Consider the following 22882-nt stretch of genomic DNA (forward strand, 5'->3'; position numbering starts at 1 on the left):
ACTGGTAGGTCATATGAACTTCATCCACAACTTCCGAAGGCAAGGTTGCATGCATTCTCCCATATAGCATTCCTGTCTTCCTCTACAACCACCGCTCTGAGACCTACGGCTGTTGCCTCACGGATTTGTTCCTCCGTCCACAACAGCCTTTAGCAGGCACACGCATGTCAGAATTGGAGGCTTCTTGAAGACTAAAACAAGCTAGCTAGCTGGTAAATTAGACTTTTCCCAAAAGCCTGTTGGCAAGACCGTTAATACCCCCCCCACCCCCCCCACAAAGGCTTGAAATGCTTCAAGTTGCTCCTATTTCAATTAAATCCTTAAGTTGGTCATTACTATGTGGCAGTGTCATCTCTTTATTTCTTTTTCAGAAAGCTATAACACTGAGTTGTTTTCCCTACAGTTTTAGCCGAACTTAAGTATGGCTTGTTTACCTCTCTACTGCGGTGTAGCAAATTGACAAGGAAACATGGGGGGCGTTGTGCATGCAAATAGTGTGCATTTGAGAACCAATCAAAAAGTTGCAAAAAATGTGTGCATCTTTTTCAAGCCGGAGTTTCCAGGCCAGTAAGTCACAGGTTGCTGTGTAGTCACATGGGTCACACGTCAGCCAGGCCATACCCAATCTGTCCTCTAAACACATGATCGTTCTACAGTGGTCCCTGAAGCGTACGATCACACCCCGTGTGATTAGAACACTAATTTAGAATGCTCATTTAGAACGGCCAGTTTCGAATGACGCAACAATCAACATTTGAGCTGGCCACACTTTTTTCAGAAACTATTTACACAAACAGTCCTCACGTAAACTATACCATGAATTAGCTAATAGCAATTACTATGTACAATTATTGAAAGTAATCCGACAATTAGTTTCAGCGCGCAGCTGGCCACACTTTTTTCATAAACTATTTACACAAACACAGTCCTTACAAAGTTATGTCCAGAATGTGAGCAGTTTATTTTTGGATGCAATGTTCAGATATTCACAGAAGTATCTATAGCATAACACAATCATCCTAACCGGAAAAATGTAGGCTACATTTGTCCTAGCGCTGAGGAAAGATTGACGCAACACAAGCGGTCATATTTTCTAACTCTCGGCTGACATAAACTACACTATGAATTAGCTAATAGCAATTACTATTTACAATTAATCACATCACGGGTTTGCTCACCGTTGATCAAAATAATTGAGTAAAACACTTTCTAGAAATCGAAAGTAATCCGACGATTAGTTTCAGCGCGCAGCCATGCATTTTTTTCCTCACAGAAACCGAAGATAATAACAGAAAAGATGAGTTCGGTCTGTTTATAGTATGCACGTTGAAGGGGTGTGTCTACTGTCGTTCACATCCCACCATTCATTTCCAGAAGTCCTCAAAAAATGAGTGAACTCTTACTCACCTCATTTTGTTATAACATCTTTGGTCAGACGATTACGTGAAACCCAGAATGCATTGTATGTCAACAAACATGGCTCCATACACATAGCTGGAATTAGCTTAGCTCATCATAATCAGTATAACCTTCAAATAAGTATTTTACACACATAATATGTGCCCATTACAATCTATGCAAGAATCGGAATGCATGATTTGTCACCTAGAATTGAAAACATGTGAATAAAACAGTAAATACACAAATAATTACCACACAAAACATTTTCTGATGGTGATTTATTGATACAAGTGACGCATGCCGGCAGTCAATCACGTACCCTCTCACTCTGAGCCATTCAGTGTTGTTGTTTATGTATGTAGCTAGTGAGCTAAGCTGTAGCATTAGCAATGTCTTTCAAAAGGAGACAACTCACAAATGTGGAAATTCTGGAGATTTTTTAAAATTCTGACAATGAGTCTGAAAGTCAGGAATCAGATTCTGACAGTGACAGTGAGGAGCTGCCCCCCAACCTTGTAGCCATTGAGAACCCTGAATCTGAGGTTCCCTTGTCCACTGACGAAGTACCAGGTCCCTTTGAAGATGCTGGTGGTGATGGAGGCAGACCGACAGTGGATGAAGTACAAGAGTTCTGTGGTAGCTGGAAGGCCGCCAGCCATTTCACCCCTCCTGGCCCTGCTGTTTGCTTTGACGAGTCCCAGTCTGGAGTGCAACGCCCCTTGCCATTTCCAACTGAGGCAGAGTGCTTCAAGTTGTTTCTGACAGAGGAGCTCGTGGGAAACATAGTACAGGAGACCAATCGCTATGCCTTGGAGCTACAGGAGAAGAGAGAGCCAGGAGTGAGGGGGAAACTCGCTAAATGGGTGACAACCACAATTAGTGAAATGTATACCTTCCTGGTGACAGTCCTCCTCATGGGGATAGTAAAGAAGAAACTAAAAGAAGAACTCCCTAAGAGACTACTGGAGCACAGATCCTGTTTGCAACTCCCTTCTTTGCCACCCTCTTTTCCCAAGACCGCTTCCTAATTCTGCTGCGATGCCTGCATTTCGTCAACAATGCTACTGCCATCCTAAGTGACCCGTTATACAAAATAAGAATTGTTCTTATCAGCCTGACATCAGCATTTGGTCGGGTCTTTGTGCCATACAAGGACCTATGCATTGATGAGTCCCTGATGTTATGGAAAGGTAGGCTGGCGTTCCGTCAATATATTCCCTCCAAAAGGCACAGGTTTGGGGTAAAGTTCTTTGTCATGTGCGACGTGAAGACAGGATATGTCCTGGATATTATAGTGTACACAGGGTCTACCACTGACATCAAACATTATGAGGGGCTTGGGGTGTCTGGGTCCGTGGTGATGACCATGCTGGCTCCTCATCTCGGCAAGGGACACACTTTGTACGTGGACAATTGGTACAGCAGTCCCACACTCTTCCAGCATCTGCTCTCCAACAGCACAGGGGCCTGTGGCACAGTCAGGTCGAACAGGAAGGGGATGCCGGCATTCGGATGCAGGAAGATGCAGAGAGGGGAGGTGGAGTTCCAGGAGAACGGTCAACAGCTGGCAGTAAAGTGGCATGACAAAAGAGACGTCCATGTCCTCTCCACTGTCCATACAGCAACCATGTCGGCCACAGGGAAGGTGGACCACCTGACGGGAGAGAGAAAGATAAAACCAGATTGTGTGCTAGACTATAACCTCAAAATGGGGGCCGTGGATAAGGCGGACATGATAAACAGCTTTGTGGAATGCACTCGGAAAACGACCAAGTGGTATAAGAAGATATTTTTCCAGCTGATCGACACTGCTGTCCTCAACGGCAGCATAGTTCACCGCCAACTAACAGGTGAGATGATTACTGAACAAGGTATTTTTGTAATTGGATGTACAGTTCACATACAAATCCATTATGCAATTACAGTGACAATATCTCACCAACCTACCCACTGCCTCATCATCCTCTAACTTTCCTCATCCTCCCCACTCCCTCATAGTTAAAGTAATTACCTACCAAAAATACAGAGAGAACCTCATGAGAGAGCTGTTGGAGGAGCACCACACCCCTCAGCGCCCCTCCACTGGGGGTCGCCCTGCTTTAGACAATCCCCTACGCCTCACTGCACGGCATTTTCCCTGCAAAGTCCCTCAAACTGCTGCTCAAGGTAGTCGCACACGGAGGCACTGCAAAGTCTGCCTGTCTGGCGCCAGGAGAAGTAAGCAGAGGAAGATGACAAAATACATGTGTTTAGCTTGTGATACACCTCTATGTATTTCACCATGCTTTGAGGAGTATCACATGCTCAAGCATTATTGAGCACATCTGCAGCAATAAGTGACTGACTGACCTGACAGGTGACTTGACAGGTGACCTGCCATGATACTATGCCTTTAGAGGTGGGGGTGGAAATGCAGTTCTTGTTCAGTCACTGCATGAATATTAAATATGGGTTATGCATATTCAATTTTTTGTCCTCTAGTAAAACAAGTTGTTGTTGAACCAACTACCAATACTTCAATAAAATAGACGACTATTACATATTGGCCTATGTGTTTTCTTGCTGTGTTTCCATCCAGTAAAACTGTTAAGGAGAGAACGTTAGCATACAAAAGCTGTCCTCAATCTTCAGCTCGAAAGATGTCCAGTTATGATATTGGCAAATACTGTTTGTGGTTTCTGAAAGTACAGAATAAAGAGGAATTATTAATTAGAATACAATATAAGGATATAGCAATAAAACAATATTACAAATAACATAATAAACACAGCTATAAAAATAGTTTATTGCATTGACAAAATCACAGATTTGAGTTATAACAGTAAGAAACTAACTTTTGAGCTCCACAAGGGGGCAAGGCAGGGCAGAACAGAGCCATGCTGAATAGACCAAATAAACAAACCATGGTCATATGTTTTATTTTATTTAACTAGGCAAGTCATTTAACAGCAAATTATTATTTACCTATGATGGCCTACACCGGCCAAACTCGGACAACGCTGGGCCAATTGTGCGCTGCCCTATGGGACTCCCAATCACAGCCAGTTGTGATACAGCCTGGATTTGAACCAGGGTGTCTGTAGTGATGCCTCTAGCACTGAGAAGCAGTGCCTTTGAGCGCTGCGCCACTAGGGAGTCATAAGGCCATGTAGCTTCAAAATACAACACAAGCTAATACTTCTCCGACGCAACTAGCATTGTTTTACAGAGCTAATAGAAGAATGTAGCTAGCTATAACACCATGAAGGTGGGCCTCCCTGTGGCTCAATTGGTAGAGCATGGTGTTTGCAATGGTCTTTGCAACGCCAGGGTTGTGGGTTCGATTCCCACAGGGGGCCAGTACGGAAGAAAAAGAAAACGTATGAAATGTATTCATTCACTACTGTAAGTCGCTGTGGATAAGAGCGTCTGCTAAATGACTAAAATGTAAAGTTATAAAATGAGTAACGTCCCCTCGCTTATAAGAAGTATACATTATTCTCGCTACGGCATACGGAAACTATTATAACGTAATAAGGCACTTACTTAGAAACGCAGCATGGATTTGAACCAGGGAGTCTGTAGTGACGTCTCTAGCACCGTGCTGTGCCTTTGACCGCTGCGCCACTAGGGAGTCATAAGGCCATGTAGCTTCAAAATACAACACAAGATAATACTTCTCTGACGCAATTAGCATTGTTTTACAGAGCTGATAGAAAAATGTAGCTAGCTACCTAAGCACGATTGAATATAACATAAAGGTTATAAAATGAGTAACGTTACCTCACGTGTCCGCGGTTATAAAGAATATACACAAATCTATTATGCTCCATACATACAGTACGCTACAATAGAAACGACATACATAAACTATTACAACGTAATAATGCACTTACTTTGATAGAAACGCACACATTTCCAAAGTTATTATTAGTAACGAAAACAATGAGGGCAACAGATGGAAAATGTGAACACGTGTGCAGATCCTGTTCTGACGGGAGATTAGCAAATGTCTGCAGACTTGAACTGCACAAACAATTGTAAAGTGCTTGGGGAATTTTGTCCGGGTCAGAAATGTCCCAAAAATTAAATTGTCTGCAAAAGTAAAAATGACAATTTTTATGTGAATGAATGAGGAGGCGGAACACACCTAAATTCAAACTGTTCTTAGAAAATAAAAACTTGTTAGAAAATGATTTGAAATTGAAGTTGAAACAGCCTATAAATAAAAACAGTCTGCGTGCTTTGGTTTGAGGGCAGCGCGGATTAAATGCACTGTTACGTAACAATCACATTCTGGAATGGAGAGAACATTCTAACATCACGTGCACAAAAAAACTCACGCTGTGGCAACCGTCAGAGATATTTGGAACTCACGCGTGAAAGGGTTAAATGTTGGGGCACTACTGCCACATATCAGTTTAATTGCTACAGCACTCTCAACAAATGTAGCCTCTTACAAGGCACGCCTCAAAATATATTAATGAGCCAAAAACAACAATACCATGCACCCACTAGTGGCCAAAATGTTTTTTTGGTCGCTCCAAAAATACAGTAGGGTACTGTATTCTTTTTACTCATTTTTCATGATATCCAATTGGTAGTTATAGTCTTGTCCCATCGTTGCAACTCCTGTACGGACTTGGGTGAGGCAAAGGTCAAGAGCCATGTGTCCTCCATTACACAACCCCACCAAGGTACACTGCTTGCTTAACCCAGAAGCCAGCCACAACAGTGTGTTGGAGGAAACACCGTACAGCTGGCGACCATAGTCAGCATGCACGCACCTGGCCCGCCACAAAGGAGTCACTAGAGCACGATGGGACAAGGACATCCCGGCCGGCCAAACCCTACCCTAACCCGGACGACGCTGGCCCAATTGTGCCCCCTATCATGGGTCTCCCGGCACAGCCTGGGATCAAACCAAGGTCTGTAGTGACACCTCTAACACTGCGATGCAGTGCCTTAGACTGCTGCACCACTTGGGAGGCCCAGGGTACTGTATTTTGTGGGGTGGAATTACAGTACCATTTGAAATACAGTACTTCTTTAAAGTAATATACTGTTAAACCAACGTTTCATTGGCATTTATGGTATCATTTACCAGTTACACCTAAAATCACCCAAAGAGCAGTGCGATTTATGGAAATTTACTGTAAATAATTAATAGCGTATATTGCTGTTATTTTATTGTATAATACTGAAAAAAAACACACATGTTTAACAGTGCCGCTATAGAAAGAAAGAAACGTTGCACGAGCATTATGGGTCAAATATTTTTGAAACAAGCCGTTTTCTCTGCTTAACGGTCACAAGTCTGCACTCAGTTTATTGACTATGGCACCCAGAGGCTACAGTACAGCAAAGCCTGGTCTCGTGTAGCTCAGTTGGTAGAGCATGGCGCTTGCAACGCCAGGATGTGGGTAAGCCTGAATCTCTTCAAAATAAAAGGTTATATCTATCTACCTTCTCTACGATCAACAAAGGGAAAATATTGAATAATGAAAAAGTAGGCAAAAAAAATTCTGCAATGTGCAGGTCATGATGAAATTAAACAGTAACATCTTAATAATCATTAGGTGGGTGCTTACATTTGTCCTATTTCAATCATTAAAAAGTGTGTATTATTCAAATGTGAAATGTGTTTTTTTGCATATCCCACTCCCCCTGAGAGTGGGGTCACAGCCAAGGATCAGCCATTATTGACAGTGACCCTGAAGCAATTAGGGTTAAGTGCCTTGCTGAAGGGCACATCGACAAATCTTTCACTTAGTCATTTGGGGATTCACACCAGCAACCATTAGGTTACTGGCCCAACACTTTTAATCGCTAGTCTACTCTTCTACGCCTATCTGCAAAATGTACATGTATATATGATGCAGAGCACATGTCAAACTCATTCCACGGAGGGCCGAGTGTCTGTGGGTTTTCACTCCAGTCTTGTACTTGATTGATGAATTAATGTCAGTAATTAAGGAACTCCCCTCACTTGGTTGTCTAGGTCTTAATTGAAAGTGAAAACCAAAAACCTGCAGACACTCTGCCCTCCGTGGAATGAGTTTGACACCCCGGATGCAGACGGTTCTACAGTATATCTATAGAAGCCCAGCCTATGACCACATCCTGTTCAGCCTAGAGAACTTCCTGTTCAACTTATAGTACTTCCTGGTAGGGAGAAGAGGGGTGTCCAAATGTGATCTTGTCATACACAGTCTGCGGCAAAATGTGACAGACAACCAAAAATAAACCATTTCAGCATCATGAAAGATGGCCCATTTCCAAACTAGACTACAGTAGTGGTATTTCAGAAATTGTATTTTCTAGTTATGGTCTTGCAAAGTCAGTTTCCTAATTTTTAAACTGAAGCATTCATTGGCATTCATCTCTAGTCTCCCCTCAAACTAGGATACAGGTGAATATACAACTTCCGAGTTGAAATATCCTTTCCTCTATACTTTCACTGCTTTATGGTGACATTTTGCCCCTCTAAGCCTGCAGGGATCTCCACGGAGTCCCCTACTGTCTTGTGGAACGACAGGTATGAAGAAACAACCACAACGGAAACACAAAAATGTACATTGGCATTCTGACATCAATCAATGTTGACACTTTATATTACAGTGCACTTACTACTGTGTAATTATTCATGTAAGTATGGTGTAGCAGTAGCAAGTATTGTAATTACTCATTGTTACACTGTAATACTTGTTACAGTGTGCCTACATAAATAATTTCACAATAATACACTGCAATGCAAAGTCCTACCTAATCAATAATAGATAATAATTGATTGGATTTATATAGCACTTTTCCGGCTTTGATTTATACTGTACGTGGCACTTTACATATTTGCACTTTTTACGTATCTAAGCATGTGGGTCCTATTTTACTTCATTAAAGTCCACTCCTCCCCCACATTCAGCAGAACAGGATGAGATGACAGGAAAAGAGAAGTGGGGGTGGATCTGATAACCCCTCCTCAGCTCACAAGTACAAGTACCAATGTGTTTAATGTGTAATTATTCACCAGAAATGCATCATATACTGCATGGGCAACATTATAATTACATATCAGTCTGAAGTAATGTTTTATAAACCCTTACACCAAAAAATGTCAGTCATGAATTAAGAAAAAAATACAGTTACAGTTCATTTAAGACATAACTGCAGTTATCCTAGTCTGGCTATGTATCATATTATGTAATAGAAACAATAATTTGATACAGTCCCATATCGCCATAAATGTAATGAATGACAGCCATTAGGCACAGGGTCTTTATTGAAATTTTTTGGGTAAATACTTTCATAACTCTTCTTTTTCTTAAAACTGCATTGTTGGTCAACGGCTTGTAAAGTAAGCATTTCACATTCTACACCTGTTGTATTCAGCGCATGTGAAAAATACAAATTGAATTGAAAAATGCATCATATACTGCATGGGCGACATTATAAATACATGTCAGTCAGAAGTAATGTATTATAAACCCTTAAACCAAAACAACAAAATACAGTTACAGTTCAATGAAGTGTGGTATTTAAAGTGTGGTATTTAAAGTGTGGTATTTAGGGCATAACTGCAGTTATCCTACTGTGTACTGTATCTTATTATGTAATAGAAACATTCGTTTTATGCAGCCCCATATCACCTTAAATTTAATGAATGACATGCATCTAAACTCAGCAAAAAAAGTATCGTCCCTTTTTCAGGAGCCTGATAATTCGTAAAAATCCAAATAACTTCACAGATCTTCATTGTAAAGGGTTTAAACACTGTTTCCCATGCTTGTTCAATAAACCATAAACAGTTCATGAACATGCACCTGTGGAACGGTCGTTAAGACACTAAACAGCTTACAGACGATAGGCAATTAAGGTCACAGTTTTGAAAACTTTGGACACTAAAGATGCCTTTCTACTGACTCTGAAAAAAAACAAAAGAAAGATGCCCAGGGTCCCTGCTCATCTGCGTGAACGTGCCTTAGGCATGCTGCAAGGAAGCATGAGGACTGCAGATGTGGCCAGGGCAATAAATTGCAATGTCCGTACTGTGAGACGCCTAAGACAGCGCTATAGGGAGACAGGACGGACAGTGGCAGACCATGTGTAACAACACCTGAACAGGATCTGTACATCCGAACATCACACCTGCGGGACAGGTACAGGATGGCAGCAACAACTGCCCGAGTTACACCAGGAATGCACAATCCCTCCATCAGTGCTCAGACTGTCCGCAATAGGCTGAGAGAGGCTGGACTGAGGGCTTGTATGCCTGTTGTAAGGCAGGTCCTCACCAGACATCACCGGCAACAACGTCGCCTATGGGCACAAACCCACCGTCGCTGGACCAGACAGGATTGGCAAAAAGTGCTCTACACTGACGAGTCGCGGATTTGTCTCACCAGGGGTGATGGTCGGATTCGCGTTTATCGTGAGCGTTACACCGAGGCCTGTACTCTGGAGTGGGAATCGATTTGGAGGTGGAGGGTCCGTCATGGTCTGGGGCGGTGTGTCCCAGCATCATCGGACTGAGCTTGTTGTCATTGCAGACAATCTCAACGCTGTGCGTTACAGGGAAGACATCCTCCTCCCTCATGTGGTACCCTTCCTGTAGGCTCATCCTGACATGACCCTCCAGCATGACAATGCCACCAGCCATACTGCTCGTTCTGTGCGTGATTTCCTGCAAGACAGGAATGTCAGTGTTCTGCCATGGCCAGCGAAGAGCCCGGATCTCAATCCCATTGAGCACGTCTGGGACCTGTTGGATCAGAGGGTGAGGGCTAGGGCCATTCCCCTCAGAAATGTCCAGGAACTTGCAGGTGCCTTGGTGGAAGAGTGGGGTAACATCTCACAGCAAGAACTGGCAAATCTGGTGCAGTTCATGAGGAGCAGATGCACTGCAGTACTTAATGCAGGTGGTGGCCACACCAGATACTGACTGTAACTTTTGATTTTGACCCCCACTTTGTTCAGGGACCCGTTATTCCATTTCTGTTAGTCACATGTCTGTGGAACTTGTTCAGTTTATGTCTCAGTTGTTGAATCTTGTTATGTTCATACAAATATTTACACATGTTATTAAGTTTGCTGAAAATAAACGCAGTTGACAGTGAGAGGACATTCTTTTTTTGCTGAGTTTTGCACAGTGTCATAAGATTTTTTGCATTCTAGAAGCACTGCAACAGCTGCTGACCCAACCACACCATTGCCAATCATTCAAAACTTCAGAATCAATACATCATGACCAGAAGTATGTGGACACCTGCTCATCAAACAACTCATTCCAAAATCCTGGGTATTAACATGGAGTTGGTCCCCCCTTTGCTGCTATAACAGCCTCCACTCTTCTGGGAAGGCTTTCCAATAGATGTTGGAACATTGCTGCGGTGACATGCTTCCATTCAGCCACAAGAGTGTTAGTGAGGTTGGGCACTGATGTTGGGCGATTAGGCCTGGCTCGAAGTCTGCGTTCCAATTCTTCCCAAAGGTGTCCGATGGGGTTGAGGTCAGGGCTCTGTGTCGGCCAGTCAAGTTCTTCCATACTGATCTCGACAAACCATTTCTGTATGGACCTCACTTTATGCATGGGGGCATTGTCAATCATCAAACAAGAAAAGGTCCTTCCCCAAACTGTTGCCACAAAGTTGAAAGCACAGAATCGTCTAGAATGTTTTTGTATGATGTGGTGTTAAGATTTCCCCACTGGAACTAAGGGGCCTAGCCCGAACCATGAAAAACAGCCCCAGACCATTATTCCTCCTCCTCCAAACTTTACAGTTGGCACTATGTATTCTGGCAGGTATTCTCCTGGCACCCACCAAACCCAGATTCGTCCGTTGGACTGCTAGATGGTGAAGCGTGATTCATCACTCCAGAGAACGCGTTTCCACTGCCCGAGTGTCCAATGGCGGCAAGCTTCACACCACTCCAGCCGACTCATTGCACTGGGCGTGGTTGCTTCTAGAGGCAGTTTGGAACTAGTTAGTGAGTGTTGCAACCAAGAACAGATGATTTTTATGCGCTACACGCTTCAGCACTCAACAGTCTCTTTCTGTGAGCTTCCGCTGTTGCGCCTAGACGTTTCCACTTCACAATAACAGCACTTACAGTTGACCGGGGCAGCTCTAGCAGGGCAGAAATTTGGGGAACTGACTTGTTGGAAAGGTGGAATCCTATGACAGTGACATGTTGAAAGTCCCTGAGCTCTTCAGTAAGGCCATTCTACTGCCAATGTTTGTCTATGGATTGAGTACACAGATTGCATGGCTGTGTACTCAATTTTATACACCTGTCAGCAATGGGTGCAGCTGAAATAGACAAATCCACTAATTTGAAGGGGTGTCCACATACTTTTGTATATATAGTGTATGTTGGTGAATATAGGTATTGTGTAGGTGTTATCACAAAGTAATACAGATTTTTTATCTCGAGATATCCAACCAAGCACTGATTAAGCATTCTACATCACATTCAACACACACCATGTAAAGACCAACAAGGACGTTAGAGAAAGCAAACTTTTTTCCTAACTTTATCATGCCAGCAAGCACATGCAATAGATACAAAGCATGAACAGGATAAAGTAAAATATAATTTCAAAACTTACCATGGTGGGGTTAGAGAGTAGGAGAAGTAGTATTCCCTGTTTGGAGAAGCAGGAGAAGGTACCACCAGACATTTCTTTAAGGCGTTGCATGACTGTTCCCTCTGGCTGTATGTCCTTATCCAGGGGTGCCATGCACCCCAAAAATCTGAGGGGGAACAAAGTACACACAAAGTAATCTGGCTGGATTGTCCGGAGGGGGGATATGCTCGAAACAACCACCCGAAACAGCTTTTTCCTGTAAATATTATACTTCATTTTTCTCCATATCTAAGCATACCGTTTGAACTGTCTGTATCAACCTCTCTGGTGATGTAAATAAAAACAACTAAATATGCTCTCTGCAGCTCTGATAAGATCTGGGTAAAAGATTGAAAGGAATGTGATGCTTATTCAGTACATGTAGTTATTGCTTGCTTTTCTAAAGTCTACCAAACTTGCCAGCAGGCATGCCAGCTACGATAGTTAGACAAGCTAACTTGACTGACAGCCTGGAATGGCTTCTTGGTAGCTAGTTATGAGGTTGGAAAATTGGAACCTATCTGGGCAAGCTAAAGCCAACTTCATAAAATTGCTAGGTGGCTAGTAGTATTTCAGAGAAACAACATAAAATGTTTTGGTTTTAATTCAAGAAAGTAGTTTTTAATGTATTTTTTCCAGGACAAATCTGAGGGGGCACATGCCCCAGTACCCCCTATGGGCATGACACATCTGTTCTTATCAATGTCACTGTGTCACGCCCTGACCTGAGAGAGCCTTTTTTATGTCTCTATTTAGGTTTGGTCAGGGTGTGATTGGGGTGGGCATTCTATGTTTTTCTATGCTTTGTATTTCTTTGTTTTGGCCTGGTATGGCTCTCAATCAGGGACAGCTGTACATCGTTGTCGCTCATTGGGAGTCATACTTAGGCAGCCTGTTTTCCTTTGGGGTTTGTTGGTAGTTAATTTCTGTTTAGTGTTTTGCACCTGACAGAACTGTTAGGCTGTCGGTTTCTTGTTTAAAGTGTTCGATCTTTAATAAATTCATGATGAGCACTAATCACGCTGCGCCTTGGTCTACTCTCTTCAACGACGGCCGTTACACACTGGTATCTGACAGTTGACTAACCAAAACACACCGAGAAGAAAGAGTAGAGAAGAGAAAGAGCAGAGACTTCCTTTTGATGAGGGCTGCTGTTCTATACAATAATCACTGTATGTTAGTTGAAAAGGAAGTCAAATTCTATCTTTCCTATCTGAATATACCCCTTTCGCTTAGCTTGAGAGTTAGACGATGAGGCGTGGCTGTGTTTGGGGTCTATCACTGTTGATCAGTCTAATGGTGGTGGTTTTGGAGCCTAGCTGGAGCCTAGTTTCCTAGCTGCTGCTGGTTGTGTGGTTAGAAGATGGTGCCGACGGAGATGGCAGCTTCATACAGCTTCATACAGTATGCCTGCAGGAGGGTTTGCATGACTTCTGGATAATCAGGTAATTCTCAAACTTTAATGACTTATGCTGTGTTAATATGATATCTGATTGAGAATGTATTATAAATACATATTTGAATTACTTCTGAATATTTTGCATTGAAGTGGTCGGAACTAAACTCAAATGTATTTTGTAACAAGATACAGTCTGTGTGCATTTTCATCTAGGCTTCATATGCCTGCAGAAGGGTTTGCATGACTTCTGGATAATCTTGTAATTCTCAAACTTTGTAATGACTTATGCCATGTTAATATGATATCTGAATGAGAATGACTAACAAAATCAATGAAGGCCCCCTAGAAAAAAAATATATTTGGGGATCTGAAACAGTCTTTGAATGTTTGCAATTTTAGTTCAAACCCTAACCAGAGCTCAATGGGAATGTTAGCTAATGTTATGGGAATGTTCCCGGTTTACTGGGAATGCTCTCAATCAACAATTTTTGCAGTAACGTCTTACTTGCTATGACAGTGAGACTGCATGTTGTTTATCTCCCTTAGTTGAATACACTATCACTCTGGAGAACCAAAATGTAAATGTGTGTATATGGGAAAATGAAGAACTGCAAAGCAGACTGGGTATTGTTATTGGCCTTGGTTTTTATGGCAGAGCTCATTAGAATAATACTCGGCATGCTTTGCAATTCTTCATTTTTACATATACATTTATATTTAGTTAATTTAGCAGACGCTTATATCACACAATAGTGCTGACAGACTTTTGATACCAATTTAGGGTGAAAGGGGGGCACAAAATTGTGAACCGCTATGAAGTAATGGTATAGGAAAGTATTTTGAAAATACAAATTACAGCTTTTGTGTCACGTCCTGACCAGTAAAAGGGGTTATTTGTCATTGTAGTTTGGTCAGGGGGTGTTTGTTTAGGTTCTATGTTTTCTATTTCTATGTTTATCTAGTTTTCTATTTCTATGTTGGGTTTTTGGCAATGACCTCCAATTAGAGGCAGCTGGTTGTCGTTGTCTCTAATTGGAGGCCATATTTAGTTGTGTTTGTTTCACTTGTGTTTTGTGGGTGGTTATTTTCTGTATAGCCTGTGTGCCTTATGGAACTGTTTTTGTCGTTTGTTTATTTTGTTTAAGTGTTTTCTTTATTAAATAAATTAAGAAGATGAGCACTTTACCCGCTGCGCCTTGGTCCTATCCTTACGACGCCCATGACATTTTGAAAGTATCTTGTTACAAAATACAGTTTAGTTCCGCCCACTTCAACACAAAATACTTAGAAGTAATTCAAATATGTATTTAAAATACATACATACCACCCATCTGGTCATAGCTCAATAACCCAACTAAGTGACCCAACCGCTGGGCCAAAAATAACTCAACGTGTGTTCTGTCCACTACTTACCCAGGAAAACAGTTGTGAATTCAGGAATCTATCAGGAGGGACTTATTACACTGGTCCAACTTGCTGTTGGGTTTGTGAGCAGAGTTTATTGTATTTCTGTTCTTATTCTCTTTATTTCTCCCCTTGTGATTAGTGGAACAGCCCAAGCTTGCCGTGGTGGTGAAAGAGAACTGCAATGCTGGAATTGTTATTGGTTTTAGGATTTGTGTTCGGAGGTTTTTCAACATATTTTTCTCAGAAGTAAAAGGGTTTTAATTTTTATTTATATCATTTCACCGTGTCTCTAGATGTTTCCATATGTGTTTATAGCTGCTAAATCAAATGGGACTGTTTTAGATGTATGTATTATGTTTGTCCGAGTCCATCACAATGTGCTTCAAGTGCTACTGCATTTCTAAGTGAACTCCTTTTTCTCGATAGACAGAATTATTGTAATATGACATATTTATTGTCTGATTGCAAAGATCCACATTTTGTGAGCAGATAGCATGTTGAATTTCTATGAATGTGACTGAAGATGAGGTATTAAAACAATTGTTATTATAAGGAAATGTACAGCTATTTACTCTACAATACATGAACTTAAACTACAATACACAAAAACACAAAGAAATAAATGTCCACTATTGTAGAATCACCGCTTTTCAGAATATATATATATTTTACAGCTATTATAAGTCGTTATTGCACAACAACTATAAACAGTTAATGCAACAATAGAATACAATGGGCTATATCTTAAAGGCCCATTTGAGGTCAAAAATGTGATTATCTTGTGTTTTATATATATTTCCACACTATGAGGTTGGAATAATACTGTGAAATTGTGAAAATTATGATAATGCCCTTTTAGTGTAAGAGCTGTTTGAAAACACCGCCTGAAATTTCAGCCTCTTTTTAGTGGGATGGAGTTTTGCCCTTCCATGGTGACATCCCCGTGTGGTAAATTAGTTAATAGATCAATAAGAAAGAGAGTTCCAAACCTCTTTGCCAAAACAGCAAATTTTCAGTTTTCCCCTCCCCACTCAGACCACTACCAGACAGTGTTACCAAAATTCTTGCTTGAGAAAATTCCCATTTGCTAAGGTCTTTAGTTTCTTTTTGACTATTTGAATTGAAAACAATCACAGTAAGGTACTTAATTGTTACCCAGAAATTATGTTATTTTGAGATAAAAATGGATGCACTGAACCTTTAATAAAAAAAGTAATGTAAGCCTGAATCTCTTGAAAATAAAAGTTTCTAATGCATGCACCCGCACACATCCACACACACACACATATATATATATATATATATATATATATATATATACACAGAGTTAAAGTCGGAAGTTTACAGAAACTTAGGTTGGAGTCATTAAAACTCGTTTTTCAACCACTCCACAAATTTCTTGTTAACAAACTATAGTTTTGGCAAGTCGGTTAGGACATCTACATTGTGCATGACACAAGTAATTTTTCCAACAACTGTTTACAGACAGATTATTTCACTTATAATTCACTGTATCACAATTCCAGTGGGTCAGAAGTTTACATACATTAAGTTGCCTGTGCCTTTAAACAGCTTGGAAAATTCCAGAAAATTGTCATGGCGTTAGAAGCTTCTGATAGGCTAATTGTCACTATTTGAGTCAATTGGAGGTGTACCTGTGGATGTATTTCAAGGCCTACCTTCAAACTCAGTGTCTCTTTGCTTGACATCATGGGAAAATCAAAAGAAATCAGCCAAGATCTCAGAAAACAATTGTAGACCTCCATCAGTCTGGTTCGTCCTTGGGAGCAACTTCCAAACGCCTGAAGGTACCACTTTCATCTGTACAAACGATAGTATGCAAGTATAAACAAGTATGGGGCCACGCAGCCACATCAACAAAGTAGATGTCCTAACCGACTTGCCAAAACTATAGTTTGTTAACAAGAAATTTGTGGAGTGTATGTATGTAAACTTCCGACTTCAACTGTATACAGTACCAGTCAAAAGTTTGGTCACACCTACTCATTCAAGGGTTTTTCTTAATTTTTTTAACTATTTTTCACATTGTACAATACTAGTGAAGACATCAAAACTATGAAATAACATATATGGAATCAAGTAGTAACCAAAAAAAGTGTTAAACAAATGAAGTAGCCACCCTTTGCCTTGATGACAGGTTTGCACACTCTTGGCATTCTCTCAACCAGCTTAATGAAGAATGCTTTTCCAACAGTTCCCACATATGAAGGAGTTCCCACATATGCTAAGTGCTTGTTGGCTGCTTTTTCTTCACTCTGCGGTCCAACTCATCCCAAACCATCTCAATTGGGTTGAGGTCGGGTGATTGTGGAGGCCAGGTCATCTGATGCAGCACTCCATCACTCTCCTTCTTGGTCAAATAGCCAGTACTCAGCCTGGAGGTGTGTTTTGGGTAATTGTCCTGTTGAAAACCAAATTATAGTCCCACTAAGCGCAAACCAGATGGGATGGCGTATCGCTGCAGAATGCTGTGGTAGCCATGCTGGTTAAGTGTGCCTTCAATTCTAAATAAATCACTGACGGTGTCACCAGCAACACACCCCACACCTCCTCCTGCATGTTTCACGGTGGGAACCACACATGCAGAGATCATCCGTTTACCTACTCTGCGTCTCACAAAGACACAGCGGTTGGAACCAAAAATCTCAAATTTGGACTCATCAGACCAAAGGACAGATTTTCACCGGTCTAATGTCCATTGCTCATGTTTCTTGGCTCAAGCAAGTCTCTTCTTTTTATTGGTGTCCTTTAGTAGTGGTTTCTTTGCAGCAATTTGACCATGAAGGCCTGATTCACGTAGTCTCCTCTGAACAGTTGATGTTGAGATGTGTCTGTTACTTGAACTCTGTGAAGCATTTATTTGGGCTGCGATCTGAGGTACTGTTACCTCTAATGAACTTATCCTCTGCTGCAGAGGTAACTCTGGATCTTCCTTTCCTGTGACAGTCCTCATGAGAGCCAATAGCTGTCATCAAGGCAAAGGGTGGCTACTTTGAAGAATCTCAAATATAAAATACATTTTGATTTGTTTAACACTTTTTTGCTTACTACATGATTCCATGTGTTATTTCATGGTTTTGATGTCTTGACTATTATTCTTCAATGTAGAAAATAGTAAAAATAAAGAAAAACCCTTGAATGAGTAGGTGTGTCCAAAATATGACTGGTACTGTATATATATATATATATATATATATATATATATATATATATATATATATATACAACATGGCAAAAGTATGTGGACACCGGCTCATCGAACATCTCATTCCAAAATCATGGGCATTAATATGGAGTTGGTCCCCTCCTTTGTTGCTATAACAGCATCGACTCTTCTGGGAAGGCTTTCCACTAGATGTTGGAACATTGTTGTGGGGACTTGCTTCCATTCAGCTACGAGCATTAATGAGGTTGGGCACTGATGTTGGGCAATTAGGCCTGGCTTGCAGTCAGCTTTCCAATTCATCCCAACGGTGTTCACTGGGGTTGAGGTCAGGGCTATGTGCAGGCCAGTCAAGTTCTTCCACACCGATCTCAACAAGCCATTTCTGTATGCACCTCCCTTTGTGCACGACGGCATTATCATGCTGAAACAGAAAAGGGCCTTCCCCAAACTGTTGCCACAAAGTTGGAAGCATAGAATCATCTAGCATGTCATTATATTCTGTAGTGTTAAGATTTCCCTTCACTGAAACTAAGGGGCCTAGCGTGAAACATGAAAAACAACCCCAAACATGACGGTGCCACGATTAAAGTCACTGAGCTCTTCAGTACTGCCATTCTACTGCCAATGTTTGTCTGTCGAGATTGGCTGAAATAGCTGAATCCACAAATTTTAATAGGTGTCCACATACTTGTAAATATATACAATGTTTATATGAGATCAACAAAGGGGGAAGATTACAATCATGAAAAAGTAAACAAATAGTGTAGGGCGTGATGAAATTAAACAGTAACATTAGGCCTATCTACAGAATATACACGTGTAAGATACAACATGCAGAGGGTTCCATATCTATGGGAGGCCCAGCCTATGACCACATCCTGTTCAGCTCACAGTACTTCCTGGAAAGGAGAAGGGTGGGCTTCCCGGCGTTCAAACGTGATCTTGTCATACAGAGTCTGCGGCTACATGTGACAGATAATCAAAAAGAAACTGTTTCAGCATCAAGAAAGGTAGTGACTATTCTCAAAGTGGACTACATAGTCTTCCATTCAATCACAGACATTTTACCATTATGACCATTTATATCTTACCTTGTTCAATCTTGGGATAACCAGATCATTGACAGTCTCATATATGGATATTGGGTTTACCTGACTGTTTGATATTGTCTGGAATCAAAATACAGTACCATTACAATACAGTACATACAGCTTCCTCACATTCAGATAAATAATAACGGCAATGCATACTTACATCTCTACTTCTTGTGTTGTCCATAACATCAGCATATATTGTGTTGTCAGTTAGATCTGCTGTGTTTAATAAGAACAAAATATCAACCAATCAGAAACATCTTAAACAGGGTATCAACAAACATACCCAGGAATTAATAAACAACACTCATAACGGGTTTCACTCTTTTACCATTTTTTTGTAAATCCCCAAATTGAAAACAAAATCATATCAGCTGAAGAATACTTCTAGAACCACCTGAAATGTCACTTCAAGTATAGTGGAGGCCCCTAAGCTGTACATACCTGTGTTACTTCGGCCCCTGCAGTAGCACACTGCCACAGCTACAGTGAGGATCAGCACCACAGCTCCTCCCACTGATACTCCGATGTAGATGGAATTCCATGCCAGTCCTGTCACATATTGTACAACACACATGATTAGGCTATACAATATGAGAACGACTACAGGACTGTATGTCTTATACAGGTAACTGCCAAAATAAAGGAAACCCTTGAGTAAATGACAGATACAAAGTAAAATAAAACCAGGTGCTTCCACACGGGTGTGGTTCCTGAGATAATTAAGCAATTAACATCCCGTCATGCTTAGGATCATGAATAGAAATGCCCAGTTGCGGGCCTCTCGAGTGGCGCAGTGGTCTAAGGCCCTGCATTGCAGTGCTAGCTGTGCCACTAGAGATCCTGATTCGACTCCAGGCTTTGTCGCAGCCGGCCGCGACCGGGAGACCCATGGGGCGGTGCACAATTGGCCCAGCATCATCCGGGTTAGGGGAGGGTTTGGCCGGCAGGGATATTCTTGTCCCATTGCACTCTAGCGACTCCTGTGGTGGGCCAGGCACAATGCACACTGACATGGTTGCCAGGTGTACGGTGTTTCCTCTGACACATTGGTGCGGCTGGCTTCCGTGTTAAGCGGGCATTGTGTCAAGAAGCAGTGCAGCTTGGCTGGGTTGTGTTTCGGAGGATGCACGGCTCTCGACCTTTGCCTCTTCCGAGTCTGTACGGGAGTTTCAGCGATGGGACAAGACTGTAACTACCAATTGGAAACAACAAAATTGGGGAGAAAAAGGGGTAAAAAAAAAAGCCCAGTTGCCCATTATTTTGGCTACCATGACTAGAAGAACAGATGTCAATGACTTTGAAAGAGGGGTCTCAATGGATTATAGGGGGTTTAAAGGGTGTGTGTGTGTGTGTGTGTGTGTGTGTGTGTGTCAGTCACAGGTCTCAACCCAATTGAACACTTATAGGGGATTCTGGAGTGGTGTCTGAGACAGCGTTTTTCACACACCCTTTGAACCCCCGAGCCGGATAAAAGTGTCTGCTAAATGATGTAAATGTAATCAAAAGTATTACATATTCTACTTGACAACATAAGCGTATAAGCACAATAAAAAGTGTATAGAAGGGATTATTATATTATCTAGGTACCTGGGGTGGTTGTGTCATTACTACACTTTACTGTCGTAGAGGCAGTTTTCCAACTAACTAGGTTGGAGGCGCTGCACTTTACTCTGATGTCTCCCTCTGCTGGTGAGAGAGAGAAGTGAATCTGCTGGGCGTCCCCGTAGATCTCATTGTCTCTCTCCCAGGTGTAGGTAATGTTGGGGTAGCAGGACACGTTGCACACCAGCCGCACCGTACAGGAGTGGTTGGCCAATAGCTTGATGTCTGTCTGGATCTCCATCTTCAATATAGGCTCTGAGAGAGAGAGAGATGTAACGAGTCGTTAACGAGATGTTACCAGAGTGTAAGACAATGGATGGAAGATGTCATTAACACTATAGTCATAGAAAAGGAAACAAACTAGGTAAAAAAGCTGATAGCTGCCTACCGTGAACCTGCAGAGTGACAGCGTTAGTGGGAATCTGCTTGTCTGATTCAGCAATAACTAGAAATTCCCCTGAGTCTTGCAGAGTCAGTTTCCTAATTGTTAAACTGAAGTTAAAGAGATTCAACTCTAGTCTCCCCTCGAACTGGGATCCAGGTGAATATTCAACTTTTGGGCTGAATTCTACAATATCCTTTCCTCTATACATCCACTGCATTATGGTGACATTTTGCCCCTCTAAGCCTGCAGGGATCTCCACGGAGTCCCCTACTGTCTTGTGGAACGACGAGTATGAAGAAACACCCACACCTGAAACACAAAAATTGACATTAGCATTCTGACACCAATCAATGGTTTCACTTTACATTTCAGTGCACTTACTACTGTGTAATTATTCATGTACGTACTGTGCAGCAAGTATTGTAATTACTCATCGTTACACTGTAATACTTGTTACAGTGTGCCTACATGAATAATTACACAATAATACACTGCAATGCAAAGTCCTACCTAATCAATAATAGATTATAATGGATTGTATTTATATAGCACATTTCCAGGTTTCATTTATGCTGTTTGTGGCACTTTACATATTTTAACTTTATATCTTTATGTATCTGAGTGTGTGGGTCCTTTTTTTACTTCATTAAAGTCCCCTCCCCCCACATTCAGTAGAACAGGATGAGATGACAGGAAAAGAGAAGTGGAGGTGGATCTGATAACCCCTCCTCAGCACATAAGTACAAACCACACTGTGTTTGTTTAATTATTCACCAGAAATGTATCATATACTGCATGGGCGACATTATAAATACATGTCAGTCTGAAGTAACAAATTATAAACCCTTACACGAAAAATCATCTGTCTTCAATTAAGACTAAATAAAGTTACAGCTCAATGAAGTGTGATATTTAGGGCATAGCTGCAGTTATCCTAGTCCTGCAGTGTCTCTTATTATATAATAAAAACAATAATTTGATACAGTCCCGTATTGCCTTAAATTTAATGAATGACATGCATTTCACATCGTAAGATTTGTTGCGTTCTAGAAGCACTGCAACAGCTGCTGACCCAACCACACCACTGGCACTCATTCAAAACTGCAGAATCACTTCATCATGATATGTTGCTAAATATAGGTATTATGTAGGTGTTATCACACAGTAATAAAGCAAACACTTCAAGATATCCAACCAATCACTGATGGCCAGGCATTCTACAGTCAATACACACCGTTGCAAAGACCAACAAGGAAGTTAGAGAAAGCTAACAGTTTTACTAACTTTATAATACAAGAAAGCACATGTAATAGGTACAAAGCATGAACAGGAGAAAGTATATATATTTTTTTACAAAACTTACCATAGTGGAGGTTGGAGAGTACGATAAGTAGTATTCCTTGTTTGGTGAAGGAGGAGAAGGGACAACCAAACATCTCTTTAAGGCGTTTTATGACTGTTTCCTCTGGCTGTATGTACTTATCTATTGCTGTCACTGGTAGCTAGCAGTTGACTAACCAAAACACACAGAGAAGAAAGAGTAGAGATAGAGCAGAGACCTCCTTTTGACGAGGGCTGCTTTTTTATAAAAATAATTCCCGTATGAGGTGTGGGTGTGTTTGGGGTCTGTCACTGTGTTGATCAGTCTGATGGTGGTGGTTTTGGAGCATGTGTTTCCTAGCTGCTGCTGGTTGTGTGGTTAATGGTCATGGTGTTTCACAGATACCGGTAGCTTTGTTACTTTATGAGCAGACCACCCAAAGTTGCAGAGAAAGAGACAGAAGGAGTGAGACAGAAAGAG

The 22882-nt window shown here is 41.4% G+C and overlaps 1 protein-coding gene across 23 annotated transcripts; it reads right to left on the reverse strand.

Annotated features, from left to right (window-relative positions):
• Window positions 1-1664: 1664 nt before the first annotated feature.
• Window positions 1665-22813, reverse strand: LOC106609026 (CD48 antigen). 23 transcript variants are annotated; one of them, XM_082977517.1, is made up of 12 exons: window positions 22445-22813; window positions 21085-21390; window positions 20682-20951; window positions 19536-19643; window positions 19252-19310; window positions 19089-19166; window positions 5277-18959; window positions 4927-5007; window positions 4011-4079; window positions 3751-3791; window positions 3417-3599; window positions 1665-3055 (listed from the first exon to the last, which is right to left on the reverse strand). In XM_082977517.1, exons 1-7 carry the CDS (start codon window positions 22515-22517, stop codon window positions 18885-18887), a joined length of 969 nt encoding a protein of 322 aa, XP_082833643.1. In that variant the 5' UTR covers window positions 22518-22813; the 3' UTR covers window positions 1665-3055; window positions 3417-3599; window positions 3751-3791; window positions 4011-4079; window positions 4927-5007; window positions 5277-18884. The 23 variants fall into 23 exon arrangements, with proteins under 23 accessions (XP_082833643.1, XP_082833644.1, XP_082833638.1 ...); XM_082977518.1 differs by having other exon boundaries at window positions 3417-3603; XM_082977512.1 differs by having other exon boundaries at window positions 3751-3831.
• Window positions 22814-22882: the final 69 nt, after the last annotated feature.

The sequence above is a fragment of the Salmo salar genome, chromosome 07, assembly GCF_965601325.2.
Source record: "Salmo salar chromosome 07, fSalSal1, whole genome shotgun sequence".
In the NCBI taxonomy this organism is placed as follows: domain Eukaryota; kingdom Metazoa; phylum Chordata; class Actinopteri; order Salmoniformes; family Salmonidae; genus Salmo; species Salmo salar.